The sequence below is a fragment of the Austrofundulus limnaeus genome, unplaced genomic scaffold, assembly GCF_001266775.1.
Source record: "Austrofundulus limnaeus strain Quisiro unplaced genomic scaffold, Austrofundulus_limnaeus-1.0 Scaffold1457, whole genome shotgun sequence".
NCBI lineage: Eukaryota > Metazoa > Chordata > Actinopteri > Cyprinodontiformes > Rivulidae > Austrofundulus > Austrofundulus limnaeus.
The window spans coordinates 41,248-53,369 of record NW_013953859.1 but is presented as its reverse complement, the minus strand read 5'-3'; the positions used below and the strand labels follow the sequence as shown (position 1 = coordinate 53,369).

General features: G+C 37.8%; 1 protein-coding gene across 2 annotated transcripts in view; it reads right to left on the bottom strand.

Annotated features, from left to right (window-relative positions):
- Window positions 1–740: 740 nt before the first annotated feature.
- The window catches only part of LOC106535455 (voltage-dependent P/Q-type calcium channel subunit alpha-1A), a gene marked incomplete at both ends in the record, with an annotated part of 38,639 nt that continues 27,257 nt past the window's right edge, over window positions 741–12,122 (bottom strand). Inside the window, 7 exon segments of one of the 2 annotated variants that reach the window (XM_014032461.1) lie at window positions 741–837; window positions 5,727–5,854; window positions 6,042–6,192; window positions 6,335–6,432; window positions 7,246–7,311; window positions 7,925–8,041; window positions 9,305–9,307. In XM_014032461.1, the coding sequence (XP_013887915.1) occupies window positions 741–837; window positions 5,727–5,854; window positions 6,042–6,192; window positions 6,335–6,432; window positions 7,246–7,311; window positions 7,925–8,041; window positions 9,305–9,307 (660 nt within the window). 2 annotated transcript variants of the gene reach the window in all.

Sequence of the window (12,122 nt, the reverse complement as noted above, 5' to 3'; positions counted from 1 at the left end):
GGGGGGGCTTGGAGCTGCTACATGAAGGGTGACAGAGAAAGAACGGCTTCTGTATGGCATCCAAAGGCTCTCTGAAGGAAACACATCACTGACACAAGTCCTTCTGCTCTCTCTACCATGAGGAATAACAGTGATCTCTATGTGTGGGGTTGATGTGACCCAATTCTCTGCGTGTTTGTGTGCGTGTGTTTGCGTGTCTGCTTCATCCACAGGGAGGAACGAGTCGGAGGACATAAGTCTGGCGGACCTTCCAAGCCCTGTTGCACGTGCCTGCTGCTGCATGAGAGAGTGTTTGCTCAGCAGTGAGCTGCAACAGTCAGATTACTATCCCTCTAGTGACAGAATGCAGAGAGAAAACACTCTTCGTCGTGACGTGTTCGGCTTCTACGTGTTGTGAGCTCGTGGATCCAGCGCAAACGAGCTGAGAAGGTCCCTCGTCTTCGTTCCCTCCTGTGGATGCCCCCCCACCCCCCTCCATGAACCCTTCATTCTAACTGTCTTGCTTCCTTCGCCCACCAAATCCACACCACCACACAAGGCCACAACACCGACCAGCCCCACCCCAACTTTCKACAAAAAAAGAAACAGAAACAGAACCAAAAGGAACAATGACACTAAAGTTTACACCACGTTGAGCGCTTCAACCCTCTGTCCCTCCCCACCTTTAAGACCTCCCCTCTCCACCCAAATCCCGACGACACCCCATAGAAGGCTTAGGTAAAGATGGGGGCCTTTCTGACCTTGTAGGCCACCCGAGCTGGACACCTCTTCCCGAGGCCCAGAGGAGGACTCATGTGCCTCAGCATGTCATACATTTCCCTGCAACTGATCCTGCCACTGCCAGAGCCACCACCCAGTTACCAAAGTCGAAAAAAGAGAGACAGAGGCAGAAAGTAGAAGTAGTTAAAGTAGAGAGTTGATTAGAAGGATCCAAGTGAAAGAAAGAGGGGGCAAAAATCATATCAAATAAATAAATTTGAAAAAGCAGAACGACAGTGTTACTGGGCTGATTTAGAGATTCTGGGCAAGTGGAGCGATTTTCTGAGGTGCAATATTTTTTTTCTTTTTTAATGGCAGAAAAAAAGTAGAAAATGAGGGCGACACTAAGACAAAGCTCCGCATTGAAATCTGATTGTGTTTCTTGTAGGATTTGCACTTAAATAGGTGCAAGCAACAGTACAGAAGAATGCAAACGTTTGGGTTCTTGGTCAAAAATAGGCATAACTGATTCTAATCGAGCCTTTTTCCAGTGCTGGCTGTTGTTTTTATGACTGTAATTTTATTGTTCTTTAGTTTAGTTTTATTTTATTTTATTTTCTTAGTTTTAGCATTTACTGTGCGTTTTGCTGTTTTGTAACATTTTGAGATTTTTGGCAATGAAAATGTGTTKCAAATTAAACTCATTATTGATGTTACTCCGTGCTCCTACACTCTCGACCTTCAAGGCGTTTGATCATTTTGAGCTCTTTCAAAGTTTCTAACAGAAATGTTGTATCACTAACCCACCAGCTTTGCTTCCCCGACATATTAGCATCTAGCCAGGCAAAACGACATCAGGATGACATAGGGCGCACATGCGTAGTCACGTCAGTTTTCCACAATCAGCATAATCCAAATAAGTGATTAAATGAACGCCATTCGGCTTGTCAATCAGCATAAACTACCTCTCTCATTCGAATTACAAATTCATTTTGATTGTTCTGATTGGAGCATTTACCGTATTTATTCATGTATAATACGATCTCATGTATAATACGACCCCCCGTTTTTTGAGCTTAAAAAGCATAAAAAGTTTAATCCTCAAACTATGTCCAATTTCATACAGATTTCAAGATTTTTCAGCCTTTGCAGTCTTTATACATATCAGTAAAATGATCATTAGACTGTTCGTTTTATTTTAACAACATATGTACTAAAAGGTATTTTAACAACAAATATATATCAGCTGTAGCAGCATCATATGCATTTTACACATAGTCCACCAGGATGCGCCAACACAAAAGTCAGATACATCACATGAGATTTGGGCCATCTTGTGAGGGAAAAGCAGATTACTTCCTACTCACGTGTGCTCCCTCTGGTGGGGAAACTTTTTTCAGAGATTCAAAATTTTTCAGAACACCGGTAGACGGCAGCCATTACAGACGGACATGTGTTTGTTGTTGTTCCAGGAGTGGCTCGGTCACACGCTAATGTCATTAGTTCGTTATCATTACTAAGGTGAAGGACTGCCTTTTTTTTCTTTTTGTTCACATCATGTCGCCTGCTTGGATCTGTTATTATCTCACTCTGAAGCACGGAGGAGTGTCACAGGTGAGCTCGTTTCAGCTGCTTTTTATAACACGGTGTCATTTCCGGACTCAGGCATTTTGCCGATATTTAAATTAAAATACATAAGTAAAAATATTTATCCAAGTATAATATTACCCCCCAACTTTATGGATGATTTTATGGATTAAATTTTACGTATTATACTTGAATAAATACGGTACATGACTCATTTTTATTCCAATTGGATGATTATTACAATTACTTACATCCATGTAAGCATAGCTAATGTTCTAATGTGCCACAGATAAAAACAACAACAACATAATTTATATTAAATATTATCAAACTAGTGCAGCTCCTCTTTTGACTTGAATTTCCAAATGTTTCAATTGACAGCCATAGGTGGATAAACGGAAAGCCAAAAGGGTCATAATTACACTTTTGAACTGCCCTCTCATGTGGTGAACATGATAAAATACACCACCAGGTGCCAAACTTGTACAAATACAACTTTATTTCCCCTTAATTAGTGAAGCAAGTTCTTTCAAAAGACTGGACAAAAACAAAACAAAACAAAACAAAAAAAAAACAAAAAAAAACAACAACAAGAAACTCACTAATTATACTTTTCCTTTCAAAGAGCAACTCATCTTCACCTAAATAATAAAAGTAGCAGAGTTTTTGGCCAGGTAAACCCAAAGTTCTGCATGTCTGTGTGTGTGTTCAGTTTAAGTGTGTGTATGTGTGTGTGTGTGTTTTCACAGGAGAGCAGGGCAGGGCTTGACAGCAGGCAGCAAGCCGCTCCTGCTCTGATGTGAGAGGGGAGGAAGAGGAAGGGGTGTCAATGCAGTTTCTGTCTTTCCCCCCAACCCCCCAAAAACTATAGAACAATGCAACACTACAGTGGGCAACCGTAGCTTGCTACATTAAAGCCATGGCTCCACAGCGAGCAAAAAGAAAATAGAGAGAAATATATTTAAAAAAGAAAAGAAATAAAAAAGATCCATTTAACATTGTTGCAAAACATCTTAATGTGTTTTCAGATTGTGCATTTCACATGCTTCTTTGGGCATCTGCATTGTCCCGCACATTCTCTCAGCAGTCCAGAATGCAAAATTGATAATGGTGGAAAAGAAGTTGTTGGTTGAAATGAAAAAATAAAATAAAATAAAAATAACTAAAGAAAAGAAAACAAAAAATAAATAAACAAAGCAGCATTCCTTCCATTCCTGGATGCTGTGGCTAGCAAGTGTGGTTAAGAGGTTTCATTTGAGTTGAAGTCAAACCTTGCAGGCCACCCTATGAGGGCATTTCTTGCCTAAGCCAAGAGGCGGGTCGATAACTCGTAATAAACTGTACATGTCCTTATAATGTATGCGCCCGCTGCAAGAAGAATACAGGGGAGTTAAAAAAATGCACACAAACAGGAAATCAAACAAAAATAAACCAAAGAAACATTTAGAAAGAAGATAGGACATTGGGAGCAGGAGCACAAGAACACTGTATCTGGGAACACTTCAAAAACAAACATTGAATAAACACAAACCACATCACCACTGTAAAATGTGGCCCTTAGTTCTGCCAGTCCGCCTCTTTCATAAGTCCCATTTGTTTATTTTGAAACACTGCCTCTTCCTGAGATCAACACCCCTTTTCTTTTTTTTAAAACCTAATTTATGAAACAATACAAATTAGGAGCAAACACACAAGCTACAGTGTGTTTAGTAATTGCTTAATAGCTGCTTGTGAAGTGTCGTTTCCCTCCCTTTTAAACATATGTTCCGTCTTTGTTTCCTGTTGTGCTTCCTCTGCATGTTTGTCTTTTCTAAGCTGTGCGATACAATTTTTTTCCCTCTTTGACACATATAAATAATGTTTAATCAAAAACCAGCTACAATATTGGTGCTAAACCCTTAAGATAGTGTTTTAAATATTTCCTGCAAATTAGGCCATTTTCCCTCCCCTTTATCCCAGGGCCAGTCCCAGCCGATTTGGTGCCCAAAGCKAAATTTCAGGTGAGGTCCCTTGTGCAATTCTTTAAACCTCACTGTCAATTTACCTATGTTCATTAATATATAAAATACAATAATACATTCACATACCAAACTAAATAGTTTTTTCTTTGATATTATTTTTATCTTTAGAAACCAGGCTTTCCAATTGAAATAGCTAACAATACAGTTCCCAGAAGTCTACCTCATTCCTGCCAACATCTGCTGACAGCAATGAGCAACACTTGTTCATGTTAAAGAGCAGCTGTGGAGTGAAGCAGTTCTAGGGGCTGGAAACTTTTGTAAAATATCTACTCAAGACTGTGTTTTTCCAGCCATTTGAAGATCATTTTACTAAATTTTTGGGATCAACAAAACAACAGAAAATCAGTATTTGTGAAGGTGGAACACTGAAAACCAGACTTTAACATGAGCTTTATCTGAGACAAGAACTGAAACTTCCATTATACRTTTTTTTGTTTTCTTTTCACACTCTGAACACCAGTAGTTTATCTTGACTGTATCATATGATACTTCTATCATGAAATATCCTCTGCACCAAATAACACCTCCAGTAGTAACAAAGCAGGCTGAGAAACCCACAGAACAAATTAGTTTCATAAACCTGCGTAACCAGTAATTATGCTACGGACTAAAACAACTGTAGGATAAAAAGTTATAAAATATTTATTTTCTTCCCCATTTGGGGTACCCCCTATCTGGACAGCGTCCTCAGCGTTTGCCTATACTGCCTATGCTACGGGCTGGCCCTGCCTTATTCTACCCCCTTTAAAATCATTTTTAAAGGARAGCAGAAGGGCAACACACAGGTTCTGGAATWCAGATACCATGAAACTTTGCATGTCTACAGTAAAAACATACATTAAAGAGGGATTTTGCCAGGAGTGTAGACGTTGCCACTGTAAGTTTTTTGCCAGTATACCGATTCCAGAGGAGGAGGAACAAAAAGGGTACAGGAATATATAAAGAATTTCTTAGGAGAGTGGAGGAAAGGAGAGAAAAAAGAGGGGTTGCACAGTATGACAGAGATAACCCCATAAGGGTATACTCAGAACCAGCACAACCCCCTTGCAGCTGTTTGGCTAGAGCTTTACTTTGTTATAACTGGCTAAACCTTAAACGGACCAGTTGTTTTATTTATTTTTGTATTATTTGTTTGTCAAATTGTCTTTAAAGAAAATTAAATGAATGTGCTGATGTTTACCAAAGGGAAACATTTTTGTCTCTGTGTAAGAAAAAAAACTACCACAAAAATATACAACAAAACATCAAAGAAATTTGAATTTTAGGTTGTAAATAATCCTAGTAATTACAGTCGTTTTTTACTATTGTAAAGAAGAATTGCAGTTGTTTGTGAGATGTTTATTTATTTATTTATTTATTTATTTATTTATTTATTTATTTATTTATTTATATGTGTCTTTATTTGCTGTTGGGACTCACCATGCAGCAGGATCATACTCGGCCCATATCCTTACATACTCATCCAGGTGATGGGGTCCCAGAATGGATGAATCTCTAGTTAGGTACTCAAAGTTGTCCATGATGACGGCTACAAACAGATTCAGCATCTACACACATGTGCGTACACAAAATATAGAAGGGGTAAAGTAACAAACAACAACACTAATTACTTGCACTAATAATTTAGAGTGTAACTTGATATGTATATTTTGTATGGTTTAAGTATATATTTATTTTTTTGTTTTGTTTTTTGAAACTGACAAGGTAATGAAAAGATGTGGACGAAATGCTCACCAAAAACGAACAGAAGAAGATGAAGGAGACAAAGTAGAGATAGGCAACCTGGCTGCCACACTCTGGCTCTGTATTCCCTGACAGGGGGTCACACACCTTACCCCCCAAACACGCCAGCATGATATCATGCCATGCCTCTCCTGTGGCACTCCTTCAAAAACACACACAAAAAATTCATTTACTGAAATGAAATATATAAAACTTCCCAGAACAAGTGCTTCTAAAGTTGTAATGCATGGAGTATTTGAATATTCACTTATTCTCATGGAGGGTTTAAAAACTTAAATAGTCACCTAAAGAGGAGCATCAAAGCCTGTACAAAGGTCTTGAAGTTGTTGTGCTCATTGATGGCGCTCTCTCCATCTTTTTCGGTTGCAATATTACCAAATAGCTGTCACACAAAATCATACCATTATCACCAAAATGAAAACAACCAAACATAAATACASTTTAAACAATACTCATTGCAATGTCATAAAGACCAGTACAGAATATAAAAAAACAAACAATTTCTTTAGTGGTTAGTGTGTTCTTAAATTAAATTAGTAAGAATTTAGGCAACATTTGAWAATAAGGATTTTGGTTGTAAACATTTTGAGCATTTGACTGGAGTCGAAAAAACTGTTGAAWTGATAAACTTACTGGTTTGACAGAAGTTTCGCAAAAGCCAAGTTTATTTGAAAATCAAGTTTTGTCTTTATGGTGCCTCACTGCCCTGCTTGAGATCTTACTTTTTAATAATTATTTCTTTATTAAATTATAACTTTTATCATTAAACTTTCCATTTCCACCTAAATGTCTCCTCCTTGGTTCTCTAATTGTCTGGTTCCACCACATTTATGTTTCTACACAGGTTATATACAGCCTAAACACAATTACGAGACTCAAGTTTTTACACTGTTTTTGGTAGAATCAGGTGAGCGCCATGTTTAGACTGAATTCAGTCCATAATTGCATAACAGTARATCTGGAAAACTACTGGAGTAAACCCYTTCAAACTGCKCAATTTGATACAGTCCAMYATAACTTTTTTATGTTTGATTTCCTAGTTTGCAATCAGCACCTTTAAGATGTTTAACAAAGAGATGCTCTCCTCATACACTTCCTCTGAAGTCTCTTCATCCTATCTTTACACTTGAATAAATCTATTTAATGCATCCTGAAAGCACGGTAGGAAATCTGAGGTCAAGGCTCACACACCCACCTGCATCCCGATGATGGCGTAGATGAAAAACAGCATGGCGATGAGAAGGCAGACATAAGGTAGCGCCTGAGGAGAGACACATTTGTTGTTTGGTATTTGGCCAGAGCCAAGTTTTACAGTGGGTTGCAAAAAGTATAACCCCCCTTAGTATTCTTTGTATTTTGTTGCTTTGGTTTCTACCTACATGGAATTTCATTAGATGTTTTTTTTATTTGATTATAAGTAAATATTTCTATAAAAAACATTTCAAATGATTGATGTTAAATAAAGCAGGATGCTTGGAATTTTTTTTCTCTACCGTGTCTGGTTCCAGCTTAATACCTCTCATCATGCTGAAAACAGGATCAATACGGTGGAGCATGACGGGGGCAGCATCATGCTGTGTGGAGTTTTTTCAACAGCAGGGATTGGGAAACTGGTTAAAGGGAAAATGGATCAATAGATGGTGGTAGCATGGGAGTTTGGGGGTAATATTCCTCATGAACCACTTTTCAGTTTGATACATTTTAAGATACAGTATTTAAACCATTTCCCCATTTAACTTGGTTAATTTGAAAGGTCACAATAAAAATCCACCTAAATTCTACACTTCAAGGCAACAAAACAGAAAGATTACATTTATAGCCTGCTGTATGCCTATAATTTTAGTATGTGTTAGGCTGTGTAATTGGGAGTAAACCTTGAAAGACTGAACGAAGGTCCAGAGCAGGATGCGAATGGTTTCTCCCTGCCTGAGCAGCTTGATAAGACGAGCAGCCCTGAACAGCCTCAGGAAACTCAGGTTGATGAAATTATCCTAAAGCACAGGAACATCATGACCAGAGAGAAAGACAGATGGAGAAGTTGAAGATAGGAAAGATGTGAGAGAAAACAAAAAATAGAAGGAGGTGACAGAGGAGGAGAATGAAGATTTGGGGGTTGGAATGAAATGAGAAAGTAGTTAGTGGCACTGCAATTTGTGCAAACAATGTATCCAAAACAAACAGAACATGAAGGGAAAAAAAACAATCAAACTGATGCAGATTGAGTCAATAAAAATGAAATAATCAAGAGTCAAACGAGTCAATGCAAATACAAGTCAGCAAGGCTCCAACAAGCTTTTCATATCCAGTAGGTCAGACAGAACCAAACAATGCAACACAGAGGGGAGAAACATCCAGCTCTAACTAGTTTCATCCAATCAGGGGGTATATACAGTATATCTAATATTAGTAACAGTGAAAAGGTGAATTTTTGAATGCAGGATTCCCAGGACATTTCCTTAAAAAGACAATCAAATGCACTGATTCTCTCAAGTCAAAGATGCAGTTTTTTTTTGAGATGCAGCAAGTCCACGTCATGCAGATGCAAACATGCAGTTCAACAGCAGCTCATGCAACAGTAGGACACATTGTAGCACGGTTACAATCAACAACAGCCAGTCTAAACCTGTGGAGTAACATTTAAAGTTCTCAGGCCAATTGTATTGCTTACACACAGTTAAATTTTTTTTTGCACCTGAAAAGTCTTTTTTGATTTATCTACTTTGGCTTAATATTTGCTTGTGCACAATCTTTGCATACAATAAGTTTTCTTCTACAAAACGCTGCAGTTTGAAGCTTAAAAATAAACAGGCTCATGCACATTTTATTTATTGTACAACTCCTTTGTTCAGTGTGCACGAATGTGTGTGTGTCGTGGAAATAAAGGGTTCCTGCCAAAGACATGCAATGGTCATCATGCATCACTTGTTCTCTCTGCCAYGAGCAAAGTCTTGGACTCTGGCAGAAAAAAWAAATAAARAAAACTACCAGCATGTGGGCGACTATGTGTACATTGTWAGCTTGTTTAATGAAAGAGCTCATTTTAATGAATATGTGTAGTGTATACCTGTTTTTAGAGTCTWATCCTTTACAAACTGATAGTTAGTTCTTAGTAAAGGATGCACGACTGTTGTGGGTGAATGTAGTCAAGCACAACATGCACGAATCACAGGCAGAACACTTCTCGAGAATGCAGGTGAAATACATGCAGCAAAACAAGATCTCAAAAATTAACATAAAATAAAATAATTACAAACCATCTACATGTGGATGTTGCAGATATGGTTTAGCKGCATATGGCAGAGATTTTGTTTTTGTTTGATTTGAAGAGCAACCAGACAGATTGACCAAGCCAGTTGTCAGAGGTGGGCACAGAGGATTCATAGTGCATTTTGATTGGGCAGAATCACAGCAAGTAGTCGAGACCAGGGATCGGGGGTGGACGGGGTAGAGAAAGGGACGGGGVAAAGTAGATTACAGAAGGTCGTCGTTAAGTTTGTGGACGGTTTAAAGAAAGCATGTGAAAAGATAAAAAAAAATACAAGACAGAAATCAATGATCATAACAGAAACACAGCAATACAGTAACAGAGTTTGTACAAATGTATGGGAAAGGTACCAATAATCATGGCAGCATCAACATCAACCAAGATCCCATTAATTCATAACAAAATAAATAAATTATGAAAATTTGATAAAAAAATATACATGTAAAATATCATTTGATAGTGCCTTGATTCAATGGTATTTATAAAACTGGCCATAAACAATTATCTTTAACCATCACACAACTTTGAGGAATTATTACAGCAAATACCATGAAAATTAAAATTTGTTGTTCCAAGTGTGAAGCTTGGAATTGTTTTAGATCAAACCTATTCAAGATGCCATTTAAGGCTGCCTGCACATAAAACTTGCAACCTTGGTGCAAATAAAAATTCTTCAGCGATCACACTGACCCCTGTCTAGTAAGATACTGGCATATAAGATACTGACTGCACATACTGTATGTAAACCACATGACCATAATAAAAAAAAGATATGATATTACAAAAAAATAAATTGAATTCTCGGTACCATTCTTGAACRGTATTTCCTCTAAACCAGGGGRGTCAAAATCATTTTCARRGAGGGCCACATGAGCATTATGGTGACCCGCGAAGGGCCAGTTGTAATAAACTTTGACGTTTCATGTTTAACTTTGACTAAACCGTGTTTTAACACATCCTCTTTTAAACATTCAAAAGAACTAAGTACAGTATATGACTGACTAAATCTGAAATAAATACAGAAATATTATTTAGTTTATGGTTGATGCTGACTTTAAGCAGCTTATTTTCAGACATTAATACTGTGCTATCCAAATAAATTGCTCAGTTACTTAAAGCCAACAGCTCAGGGACAGGAATTTATTAAATTTATTTTGTTACATTTAATCATAAATTTAAAGTTTGCCATTGATAAAAGAAACATATTTCATGCTAAGTTAAAAAAACTCCCCCTGGCGGGCCACAGGGGAGTCACCTGCGGGCCAAGTGTTTGACACGTGCTCTGCACAGTCAATTTACTCAATGCTAAATTTTAATTTAGCCCTTGTCAAGGAGTGTACAGCATGGAGGTATAAGGTATAACAGCTGGAGCGAGTTTTGACCATGTGACRGTGTGATCTACTGTAAAATATGATGCTAAGTAGAAGTGTCTGGATTTAACATTACTGTACTGGCATTTATGGCAGGTAGGAAATAATAAATATTTTATTACTAGTTGAAGACATAATTTTTCAACTACCTAAAAAGTCTYAGTTYTTGACTGACTTCAGGTCTGGTTTAGATCATTGTTACTTAAGAATTAGGTYTTTTTCTTGTATCTAATGGTTTTACATGATTATTGAATAAAATTTACATAATAAACAATTCTATTAATTTATTGTAAAAATATCAATAAAATTGTAAAACTGATCTAGTTAAGCTTGCTGTTAATCTAATAGTTGCTATGATGGCTGTGAGCTGACACCCTGTATGGTCACCATTTTGTCCTGCATGTTTTCACAGATGCTAACTGTGAACAGGATAGGCAGGGTTCACTCTAGGGTTATTTAACTCTAGTGTGTACACTGTGTGTATTTTTTTTGTTATAAGTTTTGGAACAGTTACTTGTCGACTTCTTAGTTCATGTGATAAATGTGCATTTTATCTCCAGCAGTAACTTTTTGACCTCAGTTTGTACCAGCCAGGAAAAATGTCTTTCCACACACCCACTCATGTATTTGCACTGACTTTGTTCACAGCTAGGCTGCATCTGGACGTGAAAGGCACGGCGTTCTGTTTGAGCCTGGCTTTACAAGAAGAATACAATCAAAGTACCACAGTAAAGCCCCACAAAGTTGTGTTTCACAGTTTGCAGACTCAGTCTGTGGCAGATTATTTTCATAGAACCTAAGTTTGCAGTAATCCTCGTAACATCACAGAAACCGGTAAAACAGTAGTTTGGAATCTCACTTGTTTTGTTTCTGTAGGCCTTTTCTGGACCTCATCCATTATTTGCATTTTTTCACGATTCGCGAGCACTCTAAGAAAATTAGGACTTCCCTGTATCTTAATACTGACACTTATCTCAGCTTTTTGCAGAGKATAAAATATATTCACCTACACATAAAGACTCTTAGATTGTCATTTTTTTGAGAATTTCAGTTTGTTARGTCCAGACGTTTAAATGAGACAAACTCCTAATAAACCTGAGGGAACTTCACAATATTATCMGCAGTGCTTGTTAGACGTCTGACACAAGCTGATGTCATAATTGGCTGCTTCGACAGGCTGTTAGCTGGCTCTCTGGCATCAATGTGCTTCTTGCCTCGCTGACAGCAGCTCAGGCTTGGCTAGCTGGATCCCCGTCCCACCAACTGGGACAATTATATAAGCCCTTTCAAGAGGTGGACACGCATGACTGAGCAATGCTAGACTCAACAGCAGCATCTAGCTGATGTTTCCCCGTCTTCTCTTGTATGTTTAACCAATGGGAAAGTTACATTCTGCAGCACACCAGACACTTTCTAACTCATAGAACACTTTATTAT